The 24,542-nt window shown below is 38.9% G+C and overlaps 2 protein-coding genes across 4 annotated transcripts in view; one reads left to right on the forward strand and one right to left on the reverse strand.

Annotated features, from left to right (window-relative positions):
• GTPBP8 (GTP binding protein 8 (putative)) overlaps positions 1 to 6,852 on the reverse strand; it is a 31,646-nt gene extending 24,794 nt beyond the window's left edge. For all 3 annotated transcript variants that reach the window (XM_043874028.1, XM_043874027.1, XM_043874029.1), the window contains exons 1-4: positions 6,463 to 6,852; positions 4,250 to 4,348; positions 2,442 to 2,572; positions 1,340 to 1,439 (exon numbers count right to left, since the gene is read on the reverse strand). In XM_043874028.1, coding sequence (XP_043729963.1) covers positions 1,340 to 1,439; positions 2,442 to 2,572; positions 4,250 to 4,348; positions 6,463 to 6,798 — 666 coding nt within the window. In that variant the 5' untranslated portion in view covers positions 6,799 to 6,852. The remainder of the gene's footprint in view (positions 1 to 1,339; positions 1,440 to 2,441; positions 2,573 to 4,249; positions 4,349 to 6,462) is intronic.
• Positions 6,593 to 24,542, forward strand: part of CD200R1 (CD200 receptor 1) — a 68,746-nt gene continuing 50,796 nt past the window's right edge. The window contains exon 1 of the mRNA XM_043874023.1: positions 6,593 to 6,717. The gene's annotated coding sequence lies outside the window, so the exon portion shown is untranslated. The remainder of the gene's footprint in view (positions 6,718 to 24,542) is intronic.

The following is a 24,542-nucleotide window of genomic DNA, read 5'->3' on the forward strand; positions in this document are numbered from 1 at the left end:
TTTTGCAGCCCAGAAAAATAAAGTCAGCCACTGTTTCCACTGTTTCCCCATCTATTTCCCATGAAGTGATGGGACCAGATGCCATGATCTTAGTTTTCTGAATGTTGAGTTTTAAGCCAACTTTTTCACTTTCATCAAGAGGCTCATTAGTTCTTCTCCACTTTCTGCCGTAAGGGTTGTATCATTTGCATATCTGAGGTTACTGATATTTCTCCCGGCAATCTTGATTCCAGCTTGTGCTTCCTCCAGCCCAGCGTTTCTCATGATGTACTCTGCATGTAAGTTAAATAAGCAGGGTGACAGAATGCAGCCTTGACGTACTCCTTTTCCTATTTGTAACCAGCCTGTTGTTCCATGTCTAGTTCTAACTGTTGCTTCCTGACATGCATACAGTTTTCTTAAGAGGCAGGTCAGGTGTCTGGTATTCCTATCTCTTTCAGAATTTTCCACAGTTGACTGTGATCCACACAGTCAAAGGCTTTGGCATAGTCAATAAAGCAGAAATAGATGTTTTTCTGGAACTCTCTTCCTTTTTCGATGATCCAGTGGTTGTTGTCAATTTGCTCTCTGTTTCCTCTGCCTTTTCTACATCCAGCTTGAACATCACCGTTCACGTATTGCTGAAGACTGGTTTGGAGACTTTTAAACACTACTTCACTAGTGTGTGAGATGAGTGCAATTGTGCAATAGTTTGAGCATTCTTTGGGATTGCCTTTCTTTGGGATTGGAATGAAAACTGACCTTCTCCAGTCCTGTGGCCACTGCTGAGTGCCAAGCTGCTATTAAAGAGCTAGTAAGTAGTTTTAGGGCTTCCCTGGTGGCTCAGAGGTTAAAGCGTCTGCCTGCAATGTGGGAGAGCTGGGTTCGATCCCAGGGTCAGGAAGATCCCCTGGAGAAGGAATTGGCAACCCACTCCAGTATTCTTGCCTGGAGAATCCCATGGATGGAGGAGTTTGGTGGGCTACAGTCCACGGGGTCGCAAAGAGTCGGACACGACTGAGCGACTTAACTAACTAAGGAGTTTTAGCGAATGTTAATAGACATTTAAAAAAGAAAAAACAAACAACAACAAAAAAACAAGGAAAAGCATTTAGAATCACTAGATGAACAGTTTAGAAAACTTTGACTATAATTTTGAGAATTTAAAAGCTAGGAGAAGGAAAGGGAATAAAAGTACCACAGAACTTATTTTAATATTAATGGCTAATAATTGAAAAGACAGTTTAAAAGGTACTCCTTCATTTTTTGAGGAGGAGAGACCTACTCATTTATTAAAAAGACAGACACACAGGGAACTCATATTTCTGAGTGCAAACCATGAGTCAAAAGAAACACTTACCACATAAGGTAATGCAAATTCTTCACACATTTCTATGGCAATACTGTCTGCTTTTTGAATTCCAACAACACTATCCACTAATAAAAATGTTCTCATCAAACTGTAGGAATGCAGAAATGAAGATTAACAGCAAAGAAAAATATACTCATTCATTTCCACTCCCCACCCCGACCTTCACTATACTAAGAAATTGTCTTTTGAAAAATTATCAGATCAAAATTTTAAAATTTCTTTAGGCAAAAGGACTTCTTAATTTACCATGAAGTCCATCCAAGTTCCAACAGGTCTCAGTGTTGGTTACGTTCAATAGCTAGACTCATTAATATTATTTCAATAGCATATATTGAACATATGACACTCTGCCTAGAACTGGATACAAAGATGAATGAGCCCCTTCCTCTAAGTGACTGAACTCTAGTGGGAGAATGAAACAGGGACCCAGTTAACTGTAAGTTATCGTAAAAGTGTCTAAGTCTTCAAATATTACTTTAAGACTAGCAAATAACAAAACCAAACACATTATATTTTGTATTTTCTTGTGTAAGTATTTTATCTTAGCTTCTATGTTAAGATACAACAAGCAAATTACTTACAAACACTTTTTTATACTTCAAAAGTTTAACATTAATTTTTCCATATATTGTGCAATGCTTGAAGCATAGACCTGCTACCTGGCTAACTATGGAGACAAATAAAGGTAGTATTTATCGAGGCTGTGATGTCAGAAGTATATTAAGAATAACCAGAATTTACTGAAGTTTATTTAAATCTGGTAAACACCCCATTAACCAACAAATTTCATTTTTAAAAATAGCCAGCTAAGAGTTTGGTATAAAAAATTAATAAAGTCTGCTGATGTACTACTTATAGTCTCAATAAAGGAAAACAATTGAATTTAAGTTTAAAATAATTTACAGGAAAAAAACTAAGCAGACAGTACTTACCTTCCTCCGAAACAGTACAGAATATTATGAGAATAAAGTAAACTTTCTAGAAAAGTTATTTGATAAAACTGAAGAGTTCATCATGTATAGAATGTTCTATTCATAAAAACATGTTTAGGGGTTAAATATAACAATTATAAGGAAAAAAAGCTTCTTACTTCTTTCGTTCTTTTAGGTAGGTTTCTACCATGTCAACAAAATCTTCAGGTGCTCTATAGCCATAACCTGGCATGTCCACCAATGTAAAGTATTTTCCAACTTTGTAAAAATTAATTTTCTTTGTATGGCCCTGATAAAGTAAATGTAAACATAAGTTTCTTAAAATATGTCCTTTATATATTTCATGACTCAAAATATTTTCTGTTCAATCAATAATTACTTATTAAACACATAAAAGTATTCTGTATATAACCCTATGCAGATGACGATACAGGAAAAAGAAACAGAAGAGAAGTGGCTGGAGATAAGCTTAGATGATACTACTTCCTCCTTCCAATTCATTTTTTTAAAGAGAATCTATATGATTTAAGAACTTCAAATTCCATATTAGAAATACGCAGGCAAAATATTTTCAAGTCTTCCTATTTCATTAGTTCTCTCCCAGTGAAAAAGTTATACTGGTCTAAATAGTATGACTGCATTAGTCAATATTCTCTGATGGATAATATATTTCCACTTTAAAGAATTATCTCCACTTTAAATGAATTAATGCACAGACAGGATAAATTAAATGCTTACTGTCAGTCATACAAGTTTTCATAAAAACTAGATGCAAAGTTTGATAGTGTAGCTAGACTATTACTTGCCTAAAATCAATTTGAATGTTTTATTAGATGGGTTTGGTGCTTTCATTAAGCCATTTTTAAAAAAGCATGTACAACTGTAAAGTACTTGTGCAACTACAACTAATGTAAAGATGATAAAAATAGTTTATTCACGTGGTTTTCTGTCCACGGACAATTATTAATCAGAAAAAGAAAAATTATGACAAAAAACTTTAAAAGTCAACTGTTCAGAACTCAGGAGAGGTTTTATAAATGATGCTCAGGTTCCCAGGCAGCTTATGTGTCTGTCTATAGGAAAATAACTTTAGAATTATCAGATTAGAAATGTCAAGAATACAGTTCTTCCATTGCCTTCTCACAGCAGAAAGGGAACACCCCTACCTAGAAGTGAGAGTTGAACTATGGCATTTGATGAGGCAGGGCACAAGGGAGTAAGGATAGGAGGGTTAACAAATGACTACAGTCATCAGAGGTAGTATCAGGGAATCAACTATGTGAAGAAACTGGGAGCAAGAAAAGACTAGTGAAGCCTCAGGGAAGGGTTCTAATGTAAGGAAATGGGGGCAGTGAGGACTGGGTTGGTAGGAACATTTTGCCAAGGATAGATAGGTGAGGGGACCTGGGGTGAGGAGAGGGTACCTTAAATATTGGTAGAGTCTGTATTATTGAAAAGGAAGCAGAGGAAATGAGAAAATGACAAAAAGCTACTACAGCAGACTGACTGGGATATTAGGCACATAAATTTGGCCCTGGGTAAACTGGGAAGTGCCTGATTCGTATATATATATGAGTTAGCTAGGTATTAAAGATTATAGGAGGAAAAAAAAATACACTTGAAAGCTGTTTCCTTTAAAAATCAATGTAGAACTAGGTGAGCATTCTCATAGAAGCAAATAAAGAATGACAATGGAACAACTCTTGAGAAAAGTCGACCAAGGAAAATTTCCTCAAGATACTGGCCAGGTTACTAAAATAAATCCAGATATACTTCCATTTTCTTCAGAGAAATATGCAGGCATTAATGAAATGTCTTACATTAGCACTTGTTTGAAAGAAATCACTTTTCTAGGAACTTAGCAATTATGGTTTCTAACCGCCCACCCCCCGCCCCACCCCCCATATTTATTAGTCATCTTAGTCAATTCAGAGGTAGTTCAGATATGTTTTAAATTTTGACATACCGGTTTTTTGGAGACTCTAACTTCAACCTCTGGGGCAAGTGAAAACAAAGCCTTTATTAGAGAGGATTTTCCAACATTGCTTCTGCCTATAAAACACACCTTATACAGGCAAAAGGAAGATAATTGAGTATTAGTGTATTGGGTTGGCCAAAAAGTTCATTTGGGTTTTTCTGTAAGCTGGTACAGTAAAACCCAAATGAACTTTTTGGCCAACCCATATTACCTGTAAAAATCTGTAAATACTATTTAGCCTTGACTAACCATAAAAAAGTAGCTTATGGTTAGTCAACCTTCAAATTCTAATATATAGCTACTATATATTAAATGATTTCAATGTGGCAGGTACTGTTTTAAAAGCACTTGTTATTTTCTTATTTACTCTTTACAATATCCCTATGAGACAGATAATATTATAAGTTATCTGTCCCATAAACTGTAAAAGTATTCTCATTTTACAGGTGATAAAACCAGAAGCAGAGAGATTCAATATCCAGCCCCAAATTATACAGTTAGAAAGTGAAGAAGCTGGAAACTGAAATCCAGACATCTATATCTGTACCCGTGCTTTTAATTACATGCCACTCAAGAACATCTGCAACATTTATTAAGAATATCATATTTTCAAAGCTTTTTGAAGTTAACAATTACATGCATTTCAACAAAACTGGCTCTAAAGTCACTCCTGTTTGAAACCCCATTTTCCCACAAACTCTCCAAGTACACCATTACGACATCATAATTATTTCTTTCTCTTGACCTTTCTTGTTCCATTTATGCTTTTCTCCTTTAGTGTGAGTGTAGAAAGCAACAAAGTATTTTTGAGACTAACCATTAATACACATGGCTTTGCTTTCTAAAAGTACTGAAGAGGGTACAACCAATCAGTGCTCCTAAATGAGGGCGGTACCGCCCCCTGGGGGTGTTTTCAAAATTTGTAAGGGCATATTTGATTATTAATAGGAGGGCATTTTGGGTTATTAATATGATTGGGTGGCATTTAGTGAGCAGGAGCCAGCAGTGCTATATATTTTGCAAAACTGTGGTCAGTCCTCCAAAATAAATTGCTTTGGATGCTGTATAAATTTCAAATGTCCTACCAGATTAAATCAGATAATATAGATTAAAAAACTAAATTAAAAAGAAATTACACAGAAGTCCAGTAATTTAAAAATGGAAAAGCAATGCTGTCTCCAAATCATTAAGTGATTTATATACTCTTCTTAAATTATTGTAGAGTTCGAGTGGAAAAGTTCCAGTGCAATGGTGCGGTTATCACAAATAACGGAGGCCTGAGCCTTCTTTTAACAGACAGAACAAAATATTAAACTGCAGGACATGCATAAAATGCACACTCACTGAATTCCACTGAAGCTGTTTTGAAAATCTTACAGATTATTGCCATCTATATATGATTTTTTTTGCACATGACAGGAAATTCAGATTGAGTGAAAATTATGTATTGATAAGGATCACTTCATTTGTAAAACTACTCTATTTTTTGTATTCTTCACTTTTTCCAGTTTGTCTCGGCATGTTTTCCCTACTTAAAAACAAAAAAGATAAATGATTAATTTTTAATCGCCTTCTAAAGTCTTTCATATTCACTACCAAAATAATTGGGCTTCCCTTGTGGCTCAGCTGGTAAAGAATCCGCCCGCAATGCGGGAGACCTGGGTTCGATCCCTAGGTTGAGAAGATCCCCTGGAGAAGGGAACATCCCCTGTAGAAGGGAACGGCTACCCACTCCAGTATTCTGGCCTGGAGAATTCCATGGTCTGTATAGTCCATGGTCTCGCAAAGAGTCGGACACGACTGAGTGACTTTCTCTCACTCACTCACCAAAATAATTAAACCCATATCTACTTATTTTGTTACAATAATGATACCACGTCCATACAAAGCTAGTATCTCTGGCCTGCTGATAATGCAGGCAGGCATGCTAAGTTGCTTCAGTCCTGTCCGACTCTGGGTGACCCTATGGACTTCAGCCTGTCAGGCTTCTCTGTTCAAGGGATTCTCCAGGCATGAATACTGGAGTGGGCTGCCATGCCCTCCGCCAGCGGATCTTCCCGACCCAGCGATCGAACCTGTGTCTTTTATGTCTACCTGCATCGGCAGGCGGGTTCTTTACCACTAACATCGCTAGTTGATAATAGGTTACAGCAAAATCACAGCCCAAGCCCTCAGTACCCGCAGGCGGCTGCGGCGTTCACCTCCGGGTGGCGAAGGTCCGGGGCGTGGTCGAGACGCACCGCCGAGGTGAGGTACTCGATGCGGTTTCGGGCGGAGGCCGTAAAGAAGCTCTCCGCCCGCGCGATGTCCTCCAAGCTCGGGTGGAAGATATTCAGGTGAAGGTCTGGCCTCGAGCCGGGGACCAAATGCCCATGGAGTTCTTGCAGCGGGAAGACCAGCTTCGTCAGCTGCTTGCTCGGCAGCCGTAGAACCTCCGTGAAGGCCTGGAACGCGCTGTAAGCTCGTCTTGCGCTCCCCAGCTCTGGTCCCATAGCAAACAGCTTGCTCACGCCCGGCCGCAGCCGGCGAGCTGCCATTTTTCTCTTTCAGAAGTCCCACCTCGGGCCCTCATTCCCAGGATCTGAAATGCGCGTGCGTGACCCGGATCCCGCTAAGGCTGCTGGGAATTGTAGTTTCTAATGGCCTCTTTGGTTCCCGCAGAGATTCTTTGTATACCTAGAGCTGGAGACAGGTGTTGCCCGCAGCGGGGGAAAAAGTGGCTGGGTGCTTTTCACATTCTGGCCCTGACAACTGTGCCTTTGACTTGCATGTCGCTTTGGGGAGGTTGTTTAACCGTTTTTCAGAGCTGAAAAAACATATCTGGCTGTGTGAGCCCTGAGGCTCAAGTGAAGAAGAAGACTTGTGAAGCTCTGGTGGATTTCAGGGCGGTTTACTCTTCACACTTTCTGGTTGTTGAAAAAACACTTGCGCAGAAATGAAAAGGGCGGGTGAGAAATGTTCAAACAGCACCTGGTTTTCAGGGTTCAGACAGTTCGTACTTCATTCTTCTTCTCTAGAGCTGCAGGAAATGTCATTAAAATTTAGAGATTTCTTACATAGTAAAAGAAAAAAAACAGTTTACACAGGTGTTCAATAGTTGTTTCATTTAAGTTACATAATGACATTTTATTTCAGAAGTTTCTTAAAGCCATTCAAACTCATCAGTGCGGAATGGGAGGTAGAGGGACCGTGATAAAATGAGTATCTGAAAGATATTTCTACCTAAAAGACGATGGGTCTTCTAAAACCTTAGCAGCAAACAGCATAGCAACGTTAGCTCATGCTCTCTTGAGCGATTCCTCAGGTTGTTCATTGACTATTCAGGGCAGTTCTTGAGTTAATGTCACACAAAAATTAGTGAACAAGATCAACAACTTTGACTTTGTTGTTTCAGGCAACAAAGTAGCCTGAAATTGTTGGCCGGCTAATTTTTTGTTGATCTTTGCGATAGGCCTTAAGGCTTTCCTCCAACCCCTAGTCTCACGCCTCCGTAAGAAAACACTTTATTGTAAACATCCAGACGTTTTGGATATATGTTACCATATTTGTAATTTAACTCAAAATACTGTTCTAAAGCCTTAACATTTTTTAAACAATGTATTTGAAAGTCTCTCTGTATCAATACATACTTGATATAAATGATTGTTTTTAATGGAGGCACATTATTCCATTTATTTCCCCCATGTCTTATTGATCACTAATGAGGTTTTGTTGTTACAACAGTGCTACGATGAGCCCTCATAAAGAGAGATTTTTTCACACTTGTGGAAGTAGGACACATCCCTAGAAGAGGACTTGATTGGAGCATAGGTTGTGTGCATTTCTATTTTTCATATTTCTGTAGAAAAATTATCTTTTAAAGAAATTGCAATGGAAGTGAAGTAAAGTCGCTCAGTCGTGTCTGACTCTTTGTGATCCCATGAACTGTAGCCTACCAGGCTCCTCTGTCCATGGGATTTTCCAGGCAAGAGTACAGGAGTGGGATGCTATTTCCTTCTCTGGACTACTTCCTAATAACAAAATCTTATAGCATCAAAGTAGGCATTATAAAAGTAGGCTATTATAATGTTGTGTAATCATGCCATACATATTTGAACAAATTAAAAAAAACATTTTTTTAGTTCATATATTCCTGATTATTAAAGAGAATAAATATACTTTGTAAAAGTCATGTTTTATATTATATTATTCACTTTAAAATGATTTATAATAACTGTTTAGTTATTGAGAACATTGACCTTTTATCTGTCATGTTTTAAAAATATTTTCCCCAACTTTTTTACTTTGGACTTTTTCATAGGATTTTGATTGTAGATTTTTAATTTGTAAGTGGCCAAACTGAATAGTCTCTTAAGCATTCTAAGCTTTGTGTTATGTTTAGAAAATTTTTCTAGGATTATAAACAAATTAACCTATCTCTCATTCTAGTGGTTTAAGTTTTTTTTTACAGTTAAATGTTTCATACAGTTGGAGTTTGTTTTAATAAAAAGAGTCTGCTAGGAATTCAGCTTAATTTTTTTCCGAATGGTTAGCCAGTTGTCTCAAAAATACTTATGAAATAGTCCACCTTTTTTTCACTGAATGTATGTGGGTACATTCGCAGACAACTCTGAACTTTGAGGGCTTCCCTGGTGGCTTCCCTGGTGTCTCCACCTACAATGCTGGAGAACTGAGTTCAATCCCTAGGTTAGGAAGATCCCTTGGAGAAGGGAATGGCTTCACATTACAGTCTTCTTGCATAGAGAATTCCATGGACAGAGGAGCCTGGTGGGTTACAGTCGATGGGGTCACAAAGAGTTGTACATGACTGAGCAACTAACACTTTCAACACTGAACTTTGAAAGTGCTTTCATATGTGCCATTTACTTTTTAACCTTGGGATCCCAGGTGTGGAAATAAACCCAAGCATGAAAGACTTTTGCTAGTTCTTACAGGGTTTGAGAGGAACTCTGGGAAGCCTGCATGGGGCATTCATCGCTATGAGGCCTGCAGTCAGAGGGGGAAGCTGGAAACTGGAGGAACTGACGTAGGGGATAATCCCATTGTGGCACTGCAATGGGAATCTTAGGGTGCACGAGGAGTTGTTGGGGGAAACACTGACTGAAACCGCCGCCTGACCAGGCACCAGAGTAACTATTTGCATGAGTTATTTTATGATAGGAGGGCCTGATAAGGAACATGGAACTAACAGGCCACCATCAGCTGAAAGAATTTGGGTAAAGTCAAAAGTCAATAGGAGACACCAGTCCATATATCCTATCCTTCCAGGAGCCTTCTAAGTGAAATCCATCTTGGCTGGGTGATGCATGGGCCACCAGGAAGAACCCTGAGTCAGAATGATTGGCCAGAGACAATCTAGAAACTAATCTCATCACCACAAAACCCGAGATTGTGAGCCACGTGATAGAACAGTCCTCCTAGGTTCACTTACGCTTCTGCTCTCCACTGGGTGCACCTTCCTAATAAAATCTCTCCCAATAAAATCTCTCGCTTTGTCAGCACATGTATCTCCTCAGACAATTCATTTCTGAGTATTTGACGAGAGCCCACCCTTAGGCTCTAGAAGGGGTCCTCCTTCCTGCAACAGAATTCTCAAAGTCCAGGAATGTCAGACCAAATCAATATTGTTGGGGATCCAGTCTGGCAGATGGATGTTGCAACAGTATTCCCTGTTTTCTGGCAATATTCTGTCTCTGATTGTGGGCAGCACCTTGCCAGGTGGTCTGTCTGGCTGAAGTAGTACCCTGGCTAACAGTTTTGAATTGGGAGTCAGAATCAAACCTCCTGGCTAGGCAGGGTGTCATATGATTCAGAAGAGGATTTAAGTCCTTGTGGGGAAAAGGAGTGTGGATTAAGAAATCAAGCAGCTGCTTAGTCAGCAGATTGCAGAGACATAACTAGGATGTGAGAAAGGGCTTGAATTGACCTAGGGGCATCCCAGAGAACTGTGGAAAACCCACCCTTGATCTAGTTCCACAGCACAGAGGTCAAGACATACTCACTAAACTGTGGTAGCCCAGCAAAACAGAAGTCAAAGTGTTAGTTCCTTAGTCATGTCTGACTCTTTGCAATCCCATGGACTGTAGCCTACCAGGTTCCTCTGTCCAATGGAGTTCTCCAGGCAAGAATACTGGGGTAGGGAGTGATTCCCTTCTCCAGGGGATCTTTCTGACCCAGGGATTGAACCCAGGTCTCCTGCACTGAGTGTGGATTTTTTTACCATCTGAGCCACCAGGCAAGTCCATGGTAGCCCAGAGAAGTTGATAAATGAGGCCTGTATCCATGGACTGTACTGTTCTATACTCTTTCCTGTGTGATACTGTAGTGTATATCATTTGATACTGAGAGTGATAAGGCACCCTTGCTCAATTCCATCATTTGTTCATTCATCAAATATTCATGCTAGGCACTGTACTAAGTGCTGGAGATATATGATGGAGTAATGAAACAGAAAAGTTTCTGTTCTCATATGCTATGATCTTGAGATAGTAAGATAAGTAAATACAGGGTATATTGTTGTTGTTTGGTGGCTAAATCATGTCCAGCTCTTTTGCAACCCCATGGACTGTTCCACCAAGCTCCTCTGTCCATGAGATTTCCCAGAGAAGAATACTGGAGTGGGTTGCCATTTCCTTTTCCAGGGGGATCTTCCCAACCCAGGGATTGAACCCTTGTCTTCTGCATTGCAGGTGGATTCTTTACTCTAAGCCATCAGGGACGCCCACAGGGTATATTAGATAGTGATAAATGCTTAGGAAAAAGCTAAAGCTGGGTAGGAAGATTAGAGGTGTATGTGTGTAGAGGCATAAGAATATTGCCATTTTAGTGTGATCGTCACTGAGAAGGTGATACTTGAACACTGATGTTAAGGAAGTAAGGAAATAACCATGTGATTTCTTGGGGGAAGCCAAGTGAAAGTGTGAAGGGTCAGAGGCAGGAGTGTGTATGACTTGTTTAGAACAGCGAGGGGGCCAATGTGGCCAGGATGTAGTGAAAAGATGATGCTGGCAGTAACTCTAGCTATTACTTTCAAACTTTGGCTTTGATACAGAGAGTTAAAGTGAATGTATGCATAAGAAATTTTAGCTGGTTGGCATCCCTTGTGTAGAGAGGAACCATCCACATCCACTCTGTGTGGTTCTAATGGGGCTATCACTAACAGAACTCCACACTTCTGATCACAGGAGGTGGGATTTGGCCATACGTACACCGTGTGTGTTATGACAATAATGATTGTTTGAGTAGTGTGCAAGCAATCCCACATGAGCTAGTCATTATGTTAAAGTTGGACAGGCAGCTGGCTCTGCCATTGAGCCTCATGTTATAATGCTGGAATTGAGGCCAATACTCATGATGGGTGCTCTTCACTGCTATGTGAAAGATACCTATAGTACTTTAAGGGAATGAAGCTGATACAGAAAGAAAAACAGTACTGAGAGATGGAGATGGGAGGTGGAATGACTCCCAATGATCTATGTTGAATATCATGTTCTCTGTCCCTCTGCTCTCCAATCACACAAGTCAATACGTTCCTCTCCTTGTTTTTACTGAAACTGATTTGACTTGGATTTGATGGCAGCCATGAGTCCTGTTTAACAGAGTATTTTAAGATGATACGTGGTTCCTTGTGTAAATCCAGAGCCATCAAACTACCATGCAGAATAGTTTGGGTGCTCTGTGTAAATTTAAATCTATTATAGAGGAGTCATGATGAAGCTCCAGGGCTTAGAGTGCCTGTGCCTGCCTGCAGGTTAAGTCAGTTCAGTTGCTTAGTCGTGTCCAACTCTGCAACCCCCAGGACTGCAGCACGCCAGGCTTCCCTGTCCATCACCAACTCCCGGAGGTGACCATGCACCTAAGCAGGCCAAACTACAGGCCAAACTATTACCCTCCCTTGAAGTAACAGTTGAACTTTAGGAGTCTTAAGAATCTCCCTTCCACTCAGGGTATTTTCTCATCCAGTGGTTACTTATGATCTTTGGTAAAGGCCAGTAATCTGGTTATGTTGTAAAAATTAACAGAGTTCAGGATGTGTTTATGGTCATCCTGGAAAAAAGTACCTTCTGTTTGGCAGTTTAGGAGGTAGTTCACCACAAAGTTAACAAGATTTTACTATTTAGTATGACTTGGGAAGATACTACATACTTAACACACACTCCTTAGCATCAACCTTTATTACTAAAACCAATCTGACTGAAATGCTATAGTTGTACTGTCATGTTTATCTAATAAGAATGGAAAGAACATGGGCAGAACAGTGGTGAGATCTTACCATTAAGACAGGATGATCTCAATTTTTCCTTGGATCCAGAGTGATCTCAATTTATGTCCAAGTCCTGTAAGTGTTAAGTTTAGGGAATCCATCTAAGATATGAAGAAGGCAAACACTGTAGGCAGAATCTGTGACATCAGAGAGTAAGCACAGAATATATACATAGGTTAACTCTCATTCTAGGCTAGAAATGGTTTGAAAGCTCTAGCAGAAGCAAGGGCAGTGATTCTAGAAAAACTTCTAAACATACAGAGAGAGAATGGATTAGGTTGCAGTGTCCAATTTACACAAGACCTTTCCCCACCATACTTCTCCCCTTGTTTTAAACAACAGTAATTAACATTTATTGTTTGACTGCCAGGAATTGATCTAGGTGCCAGGAATCAAATAGAAAAACATGCTTACAATCTAATTTGGATCTCAAACTCTTGTATTAGGAAGATGTTAATTTATGATGTTATACTCTCATTATATAAATGAGAATAACATAGAAGAACTTTCCACATGTAACTTAAGTTGGTTGAATTATAACTACTGTCTGAGTGAATGCTATAAGTTAAAAATGCATTTAATTATTTAAAAAATATTTCTGTGTAACAGCTGATTAAAAAATTAAATTAGATATCATTAAATATGTTGACAAAAATTTATGACACACATATGTAACATGATGTATGATTTGCCTACCTAATTTCCTAAAAGGAAAGGAAAGTGAAGTTGCTCAGTCATGTCCGACTCTTTGCAGCCCCATGGACTATAGCCTACCAGGCTCCTTCGTCCATGGATTTTCCAGGCAAGAGTACTGGAGTGGGCTGCCATTTCCTTCTCCAGGGGATCTTCCTGACCCAGGGATCAAACCCAGGTCTCCTGCATTGCAGGCAGATGCTTTACCATCTGAGCCACTGGGGAATCCCTCAAAGCATAACCTAATTTCCTAATTAGGTTATAAATTGTTATTCTTGAAATTTATTATTTGACCATCATTCAAGAAACATACTTCCTATAGTCCTTTTCTTTGGCAGCTCATCAAATCATTTAGTTTCAGTTTATATTTCATTAATATATCTCTAGAGAATGCCTCTAACAGAGGTATATTTTTTTCCTTCAGAGAAGCTTTTTGAGCTTTTTTTTTTTTTTAAGGTTCTGCCTACTGTACTCACAGATTTCTCTAGAGAGATTTGTAGATTAAATATCAGACCATGATCATGTGTAGGAGGTGAGTTCTTAGAATGACTTGGGTTTGGAGGAGGAGGAGTATAGAGCTTCACTTCCTTCAAGGTTGTTTTTTTCAATAAAAACAGTTATTTTAGGTAGTCAGTTGTTCTCACTTGCAACTTCGTGTTTGATCTCTCTGCCATACTAGTGCTTTTAAAATATATTAGACCTCTACTCAGCTTGTGTTTTTATATTATTCAGTTTTTCCTGTTGGAAAAAAGCGTTTTGCTGTTCTCACAGATTACTGACTATATTTTAAATCTTATTACCTATTAGGCAAGATCATTTTGATGGGCAAGTTTACATTGTAGTATGCCTCTAATTTATATCTTCATTGTCTTACTGGAAGAGAATGGTGTTTTCTCTGGCATCCTGAAGAAGACTTTCAAGAGGCAGAGATGTTGAGAGAGATTCAGATAGTTTAATTCACCCTCAGGTGGATTGTGTCAGTGGTCCCTAAGACCATTCCCCAAATTTGATTATTTACTAGATAGGCTCATGGGACTCAGCATATGGGTGTACTCATGGCTATGATTTATCCTAGTGAAAGAATATAAAGCAAAATTGGCAAAGAGGAAGGCACTCAAGGTGAAATCTGGAGGAAACCAGTCATAAGTTTCTACAAGTCCTCTCCCAGGGGAGTTGCACAGGATGCAATTAATTCTGCCAGCAGTGAGCCATAAAACATGTGTGAAATGTCCACCAGGAACATTCACCTGAGCCTAGGACTCCAGTGTTTTATGCTGGGCCAGTCCTACTGGCACATAGTGCTCATGTGACTGCGGTCACTGAAATTCTAGACTCACAGAAGGAAAGCAGATCTTCAGCATAAACCATATTGTTTTTACAATCAGTTTAGGTATAGAGAGCTCTTGTTATCATTCAGGGAAATTTTCCTAATCAATTTCTCAGATGCCAACCATAGAATAAAGCCTTTTTAAGGACAGCAGTCATAACCTCCTATGTTAACTCTTTTCTGCACATAAATGAAAAGGTAAGAAAATAATTTTTTAAGTGAGGATTTTCTTATCTGTGCTTATGAGAATGTATGCTTATAGAAAAGCTATATTCCAGGTTCTGCTCTAAATACAAATTATTTTTCTGGAGATTTTTGAGAAAGGTGGGATTAATGTACTCTAGTCAATTTAGTGAAACATAGTGAAACTAGAAAGCTTTATACTGAAGGAGGTTATAATCAACATTGCTGTGCCATCTACTTGTCATGAAGTATGGGGACCCTAAGAGCAGTGCAATGAATATTAGTAATTGAATTAGTGATTGAACATCAGAGCCTAGGGTGACTGAATGAATCCTGGGGTATTTAGCTGCAGTTGAGTGCACTTAGGTTCTGGACTAGTCCCTCTAACCTCCTTACTCTCCTTCATAAGCTGGACAATAAATTGAAAAAAACAAAGTTTTGTGATTACTTTTAGAAGGATGCTTGGGGTAAAGGTATGAGGCAGTTACCTGATAGGTAGATCTCATGAATGGAGGGCATAGAAGGAATGGCTGAGCCTAGAATGTAATGCAAGATGGTTTTATACTGTGGGGTACCCCTTTACTGCCCAAACTACTACCAGCTAGGGCCTAGTTTACTGTTCTCCCCCTGTATCTGTTATTTGCAAATGTAACTAACTGATTTTACCATGATAATATGAGCTTACAAACTTGCATTACAAACCCACAAGCCAAAAAAAAAAAAGATAAAAGTAAAAAACAAATTATCTTGAGATAATCAGTGTGAACATATCTGGTGGACAAAGAATTTAAAACAAAACCAGTGAATATTCACAGAGAGATAAGGGAAAACATGAAAAATATGAAACAGGAAGTTTCAAAGAAGAACCAATTGGAGATATTGGATGTTGTTGCTGTTTAGTCACCAAGTTGTGTCTGACTCTTTGCAAACCCCATGGACTGCAGCATGCCAGGCCTCCCTGTCCTTCATGGATCGCTCCTCACCCTTCATGGATCAGGAAGGGGCTTGCATAACTCAATTGAAGCTATAAGCTATGCCATGTAGGGCCACCCAAGACGGACAAGTCATAGTGGAGAGTTCTGACAAAACATGGTCCACTGGAGGAGGAATGGCAAACCACTCCAATATTCTTGCTTTGAGAACCCCATTAACTGCATGAAAAGGCAGAAAGAGATACTGGATAGGAATTTATTATTTTCAAGTAAATACCTCAATGGATAGACTTGATAATGAACAGCAGAATGAATATAAACCTCTCCCTCCCGCCCAAAATGGTGAACTGGATGATCAAGTTAAAGAAGAGTCTAGCAAAGCACTGGAAAAAGAAAATAAAATGAAACATAAAAAAATTAAGAGCTAAGGTGGGATAGAAGAGGAAATGCTGGTATCAATTTTATTGGAGTGACTGTAAAATAAATGGAGGAAAGTTAGTACTTAAAAAAATAACTGTTGAAAAATTTCCGGAATGAAAGATGTAAAACCTTTGTTTGAAAGGGTTCAAATAACAGAATAGATGAAAGAAATGCTATACCTAGTCATATTAAGTTTATATTTTAGAGCACTAAGTGCAAAAAACAAATGTTAAGAAATTTCCAGAGGATAAATGCAGGTCAACTACCAAGTCATAAGAGTGGGACTAAATTTCCTGAGTAGCAGCATTTTTAAGAAAATAATAAAGTAGCATTTTAAAAGTATTGGAGAAAATTAACATTAAGCTCAGTATACTTTACTGTTGACTAAATAAGCAATGACCCACAAGAGCATATTTTAACCACTCAAAGCTAAAACTCTAGTTTAGATCACTTCTTGAAGTGCAGGTCCAAGAAGAGTTTGTTATCCATTGGATGAGACAAAAAGTTGTGCAGGAATGTAAATGAATACATTGCTTCTTCTTTTTTTTTTTTTTTGAATAAAATCTTGTTAGACAAAAAAAAGAAAAGGAAGCTGTGCTAAACTGTATGCTTAGTAATGCAGATGATTTACACTCTGGCACAAATTTCCTTTTTAAAAATATCAAAACTGGTATCAAACAGTTTGTTGACTAGTGCTAGTTCAGGGACCGTATTTTGAGTAGCCTGCTTGCAGATGATATTATGGGGTGGGTGTGGGGTGGAAGTACACAAGACCATTGGAAAATGAATAGGAGCTTGGATGTTTGTCTTGGCTTTGTGGTGGAGAGAAGTTTCAGATGTTGATAAACTTTAAAACTTTATAGAAAAAATAAACATAAATATGAATCTTGTTAAGTTGGGTTACCTATTATAGGAATAAAAATAGGATGTAGATTTTTCAAAATAGACTAAGAAAATTGAATTCTTCTAATGGAAGTATTAGAAAAAGATAAATAAAATTTAAAGGTATAGTAAATAGATAACTGGTAATAAGATGGCTGAAATAAGATCTAATATCACAGCAACATAATAAATGTAAATAGTTTAAACTAGTTCATAAAGGATGCTCATATTGGTAAACAACAACAACAAAATGCAATAAAAATGCAAAGTTCAAATTTATTAGATAATTCTGTATGTTGTCCTTGAGACAAAGATTAAAATAAAATACATAGCATTTTAACTTCTTTTAAATTATTGGAAGCAACAGATGGGGTGGGGCCAAGTCAGGAGGCAGCTAAGGTGATTAATATCTTGAATATGAGGAACTTAGGTATATCAACAAAGAATATAGTTAACTCAAGTAGAAAGAGAAAAGGAGGCAAAGCATATAAACTGTCAGTTTTCAGTTCAGTCATTCAGTAGTGTCTGACTCTTTGTGACCCCATGGACTGTAGCACACCAGGCCTCCCTGTCCGTCACCAACCCCCAGAGTTTACTCAAACTCATGTCCATTGAGTCGGTGATGCCATCCAACCATCTCATCCTTGGTCATCCCCTTCTCCTTCTGCCCTCAATCTTTCCCAACATCAGGGTCTTTTCCAATGAGTCAACTCTTCGCATCAGGTGGCCAAAGAATTGGAGCTTCAGCTTCAGCATCAGTCCTTCCAATGAATATTTAGAACTGATTTCCTTTAGGATGGACTGGTTGGAGCTCCTTGCAGTCCAAGGGACTCTCGAGAGTCTTCTCCAACATCACATTTCAAAAGCATCAATTCTTTGGTGCTCAGCTTTCTTTATAGTCAAACTCTCACATCCATACATGACTACTGGCAAAACCATAGCTTTGACTAGACAGACCTTACTGAGGGGGAAAACTGAACTGTATGGAAATAAGAAAAGGGGTTTATGACATAATTACACAATGGCTTGTGAGTTACATAGGTTTTCTGACTCTTCCAAACATACATAGACTGGCAAGAGAAGATTCAGACTTGCATAATAGTAATTGAATTTGACCATCTCTGATATCTTACTAACATTTGCCCTTATACAAATCATAGATTTAGAGTTAAACTTTTTAAAAATTATTATTTATTTATTTTTTGTTGCACTGGTTTTTTGTTGCTGTGCACAGGTTTTCTGCTAGCCGGGGTTACTCTTCAATGCGGTGCCCAGGCTTCTACTGCAGTGGCTTCTCTTGTTGCAGAGCACAGACTCTAGGTGCACAGACTTTAGTAGTTGCAGCATGAGGGCTTTAGAGCACAGGCTCAGTTGTGAGGTGTGTGGGCTTAGTTACTCCACAGCATGTAGGATCTTCCCAGACCAGGGATGGAACCTGTGTCCGCTGTGTTGGCAGGTGGACTCATGCCCTGTACCACCAGGGAAGTCCAAAAAACTTTTTTTGTTTTGAAGTCCTACTTGTTAAGGTAGGAGGATAAAACATACTTTATTTAAAAATTTGTTACCTTAACTTATAACTTCAAAATATTTAGACATGTACTATGTGGGCCTCCATCTGTACTGTCATAGGAGCCCCACAGATATTAGGAGTGGGCATGATAAAGGAGGAAGAATATCTGTTATGGAAGATTATACAAGCATAGTGGTGGTTAAATGGTATATTAATTTTCTACTCCTGCTGTAACAAAATGCCACACACTTTATGGCTTAAAACAATTTTTGTCTTACAAATTTATTGCCTTACAATTCTCAAAGTCAGAAATCTGAAATGGCTTCAACTGGGCTGAAATCAAGGTGTCAGCAAGGCTGTGTTCCTTCTAGAAGATCCAGAGGAGAATCTGCCTCTTTGTCTTGCCCAGTTTCTAGAGGCAACCTATAGTCCTTGGCTTTTATATCCTTTCTCCATTTTCAAAGCCAGCAGAGTAACATCTTTCATCTCTCTGACACTGACTTGCTTCCCTCCTTCTTTCTTTTATGAGGATACTTGTGATTATATTGAACCCAACTAGATAATCCAAAATAATTTCTTCATTTTAAACTCATTAACTTAATCACATTAGCCATGTTCTTTTTGCTGTAAGAAACTTATTCACATGTCCTAAGGATTAGGACGGACCTGTTGGCGTGGGGGGTGGGAGGGTGTGTGTGCATTTCTCTGTCTATAACAAATGAAGAGTGTAAATGGGAAGATAGGTAGGAATTGAAGCACTTGAAGGAATAGTTTCACTTTTTACTTTATATAATTTTGTACTACTGTTTAAGTTGCTTTAGTAAAGAAGTTCAGTTCAGTTCAGTTCAGTCGCTCAGTCGTGTCCGACTCTTTGCAACCCCATGAACTGCAGCACGCCAGGCCTCCCTGTCCATCACCAACTCCCAGAGTCCACCCAAACCTATCTCCATGGTGTCGGTGATGCCATCCAACCATCTTGTCCTCTGTTGTCCCCTTCTCCTCCTGCCTTCAATCTTTCCCAGCATCAGGGTCTTTTCCAATGAGTCAGCTCTCCGCATCAGGTGGCCAAAGTATTGGAGTTTCAGCTTCAATATCAGTCCCTTCAATGAACACCCAGGACTAATCTCCTTTAGGATGGACTGGTTGGATCTCCTTGCAGTCCAAGGAACTCTCAAGAGTCTTCTCCAACACCACAGTTCAAAAGCATCAATTCTTCTGTGTTCAGCTTTCTTTATAGTCCAACTCTCACATCCATACATGACTACTGGAAAAGCCATAGCCTTGACTAGATGGACCTTTGTTGGCAAAGCAATATCTCTGCTTTTTAATATGCTGTCTAGGTTGGTCATAACTTTCCTTCCAAGGAGCAAGCATCTTTTAATTTCATGGCTTATATCACCATCCGCAGTGATTTTGGAGCCCAGAAAAAAAAGTCAGCCACTGTTTCCACTGTTTCCCCATCTGTTTGCCATGAAGTGATGGGACTGGATGCCATGATCTTAGTTTTCTGAATGTTGAGCTTTAAGCCAACTTTTTCACTCTCTTCTTTCACTTTCATCAAGAGGCTCTTTAGTTCTTCTTCACTTTCTGCCATAAGGGTGGTGTCATCTGCATATCTGAGGTTATTGATATTTCTCCTGGAAATCTTGATTTCAGCTTATACTTCCTCCAGCCCAGCATTTCTCATGAAGTACTCTGCATATAAGTTAAATAAGCAGGGTGACAAAATACAGCCTTGACGTACTCCTTTTCCTATTTGGAGCCAGTCTGTTGTTCCATATCCAGTTCTAACTGTTGCTTCCTGACCTGCATACAGGTTTCTCAAGAGGAGGTCAGGTGGTCTGGTATTCCTGTCTCTTTCAGAATTTTCCACAGTTTATTGAGATCCACACAGTGAAAGGCTTTGGCATAGTCAATAAAGCAGAAATAGGTATTTTTCTGGAACGCTCTTGCTTTTTCAATGATCCAGCGGATGTTGGCCATTTGATCTCTGGTTCCTCTGCCTTTTCTAAAACCAGATTGAACACCTGGAAGTTCACGGTTCACATATTGCTGAAGCCTGGCTTGAAGAATTTTGAGCATTACTTTACTAGTGTGTGAGATGAGTGCAATTGTGCAGTAGTTTGAGCATTTTTCGGCATTGCCTTTCCTTGGGATTGGAATGAAAACTGACCTTTTCCAGTCCTGTGGCCACTGCTGAGTTTTCCAAATTTGCTGACATATTGAGTGCAGCACTTTCACAGCATCATCTTTTAGAATATGAAATAGTTCAACTGGAATTCCATCACCTCCACTAGCTTTGTTCATAGTGATGCTTCCTAAGGCCCACCTGACTTCACATTCCAGGATGTCTGGCTCTAGGTGAGTGTGAGTGATCATATCTTCGTGATTATCTGGCTTGTGAGGATCTTTTTTGTACAGTTCTTCTGTGTATTCTTGCCACCTCTTCTTATTATCTTCTGCTTCTATTAGGTCCTTACCATTTCTGTCCTTTATTGAGCCCATCTTTGCATGAAATGTTCCCTTGGTATCTCTGATTTTCTTGAAGAGATCTCTAGTCTTTCCCATTCTATTGTTTTCCTCTACTTCTTTTCATTGATTGCTGAGGAAGGCTTTCTCATCTCTCCTTGCTACTCTTTGGAACTCTGCATTCAGATGGGTATATATTGCCTTTTCTCCTTTGCTTTTCACTTCTCTTCTTTTCACAGCTATTTGTAAGGTCTCCTCAGACAGCCATTTTGCTGTTTGCATTTCTTTTTCTTGGGGATGATCTTGCTCCCTGTCTCCTGTACAATGTCATGAACCTCCGTCCATAGTTCATCAGGTGCTCTGTCTATCAGATCTAGTACCTTAAATCTATTTCTCACTTCCACTGTATCATAAGGGATTTGATTTAGGCCATACCTGAATGGTCTAGTGGTTTTCCCCACTTTCTTCAATTTAAGTCTGAATTTGGCAATAAGGAGTTCATGCTCTGAGCCACAGTCCAATCCTGGTCTTGTTTTTGCTGACTGTATAGAGCTTCTCTATCTTTGGCTGCAAAGGATATGATTATATCTGATTTTGGTGTTGACCATCTGGTGATGTCCATGCGTAGAGTCTTCTCCTGTGTTGTTGGAAGAGGGTGTTTGCTATGACCAGTGTGTTCCCTTGGCAGAACTCAGTTTGCCTTTGCCCTGTTTCATTCTGTACTCCAAGGCCAAATTTGCCTATTACTCCAGGTGTGTCTTGACTTCCTACTTTTGCATTCCAGTCCCCTATAATGAAGAGGACATCTTTTTTGGGAGTTAGTTCTAGCAGGTCTTGTAGGTCTTCATAGAGCCATTAAACTTCAGCTTTTTCAGCATTACTGGTCGGGGTATAGACTTGGATTACCATGATATTGAATGGTTTGCCTTGGAAACAAACAGAGATCATTCTGTCATTTTTGAGATTGCATCCAATTACTGCATTTTGTACTCTTTTGTTGACTATGATGGCTACTCCCTTTCTTCTAAGGGATTCCTGCCCACAGTAGTAGATATAATGGTCGTCTGAGTTAAATTCACCCATGCCAGTCCATCTTAGTTCACTGATTCCTAGAATGTCGATGTTCACTCTTGCCATCTCCTATTTGACCACTTCCAATTTGCCTTGATTCATGGACCTAACATTCCAGGTTCCTATGCAATATTGCTCTTTACAGCATAGTAAAGAAGATATCACTCTTATGGGCTTCCCTGATAGCTCAGTTGGTAAAGAATCCACCTGCAATGCAGGAGACCCCTGGTTCAATTCCTTGGTTGGGAAGATCTGCTGGAGAAGGGACAGGCTACCCACTCCAGCACTCTTGGGTTTCCTTTGTGGCTCAGCTGGTAAAGAATCTGTCCACAATGCAGGAGACTGGGTTCGATTCCTGGGTTGGGAAGATCCCCTGGAGAAGGGAAAGGCTACCGATTTCAGTATTCTGGTATGGAGAATTCCATGGACTGAGAAGTCCATGGGATGGCAAAGACCAAGTGACTTTCACTTCACTTATTACTTTTATAATGATAACCATTAAAAATATGTTTTGCTCCCTCTTCCGTTTTTTGTTACTTTTTATAGAAAGTATATTTTATATTATGTATCTCTTTGACTTGTAGAAGCATTATTTCAAAAGACCTCTTAAAATCATTGTGTTTAATCCCATTTAATAGAGATACAAACTGGTATACATAAAGCATAATGGAGTTACCTAAATATTTGTACTTGAATAAAGGGACAATCTTTTGGAAGAATAATAACAATGGAGTAAGAGACTACATATGATTTTTTAAAAGATGTCTTTCAACATATCACTTCCCTCAAATGAGTTTCAATCTGTGTATTGAGTCTTATTCTCAATAACACTGATATCCCAGGGGTCAAGGAGTTGATATTTGCTTCCAAATGCATCCAAGTTAAAATTTAAGTAAACTGTTGTTGTTCAGTCACCAAATTACCCGGTGACATTTTTCTGGAAAAGCTTAACTTTTTTATCAGTAGTAATACATACATGCTAAGTCACTTCAGTCATGTCTGACACTGTGCTCCTCTAAGGACTGCAACCCGCCAGGCTCCTCTGTCCGTGGGATTCCCCAGGCAAGATCACTGGAGTGGGTTGCCATGCCCTCCTCCAGGGGATCTTCCTCACCCAGGGATCTAACCTGTGTCTCTCACGTGTCCTGTATTGGCAGGCGGGTTCTTTACCACTAGCTCCACCTGGGAAGCCCAGCGATAGTAATAGCTTCTCTTTTTTTCTTGATCCTCTCACATCAGCAAAACAAATTTCATTAGTCATAAAATACATTATTAAAAGACAGATTAATATGGACAAAGGTAAAAGCAGCCTACCCTTCACATCTCTGCCCACCTCTCTTCTCTCAAGAGTATCAATATCCTCCACGATGTTCTAATGGTCAGGGTTTCCTCCCTCTGAATGGAGGTGTCTTAGGATAGATACTGTGATGATCATTTACTTCAGAAGATGGAAGCATGGCTGCTATGTTCCTACTGCCGTTGTTTCTGAGATTCTTGTTTTGAAAAATCAGGGTTTAGCTCATTCCTGATTCATTCAAGACTGGTGCATCACCAGCAGGAACTCAGTCATAATTGGCTTAGGGCAAATTTGTTAGAACCAGGGCACCACTTCTTATAGGTTTGATTGCTTTATCATATTCAGCTAAGTAAAATGTAGAAACACTAAACCAAAAAGTTCTTATCTACTTCCTTTTTTGAATACAGAGTATTCAACATCTAAACAGTCTCATAATCTTTTTTCCACCCTAAAGGTGAGATGATCATAAAATCTCTAGAAAATTCCCCTAGACATACTTTCAAATCATATTAAACTACTTCAAAATTATTGGCAGCATATTAAATAAGATGAATTAAAGCATACATGAAAGAAAAGTCACTAGTAGGAAAATAATCACAGAAACATGATTTAGACAGATGTTAATATAGCATAAATGATTTCAAGGAAAAATAATGTAGGACGTATGACTTAAAATTCTTAAATTTGATGTATGGAATATCTGAGCTTTTATGTTTCATTAATGTATTTCTACAAGTGACAAAAATAAACAAAAATTTTAATAGAACAGATTGCAGAAAGTTGTAATAAAATGAAGTAATTTCCACATGCAAGGGTTCTTCAGCTTCAGGTATCTGTTTATATTTTTGCTGCTGCCCACAAGTTAAATTAAAGCAAAAAAACCACAAAAAACCCACATTTTTGAATTAAGAACTTTAGCCTTTCTCTCTCTTTTTCTGATACAATGCAGTGGAGATTGGTGGAATGGCCAAGTTAGAAAATATTTTAAAGGAGGAACCAAAAAGACTTGCTGATGGATTGTGAGAGATAAGGAAAAGTTAATAATCAAAGGATTGGGACTTCTGTATCAGGTAATGGCAGACAGAAATTTAGACTGTCCTTGCCACTGAAGACAAGTAGAAAAGCCAGAAGTAATAACATCTGTTGGAAGGCATCAGAGAACTCACAAGGTGATGAAGAATTACCTGGTCAAGATCCCAAAAAGAAAGAAATACAGATTGTTGAGGCTAACACT

This window comes from Cervus elaphus, chromosome 19 (genome assembly GCF_910594005.1).
Source record: "Cervus elaphus chromosome 19, mCerEla1.1, whole genome shotgun sequence".
NCBI lineage: Eukaryota > Metazoa > Chordata > Mammalia > Artiodactyla > Cervidae > Cervus > Cervus elaphus.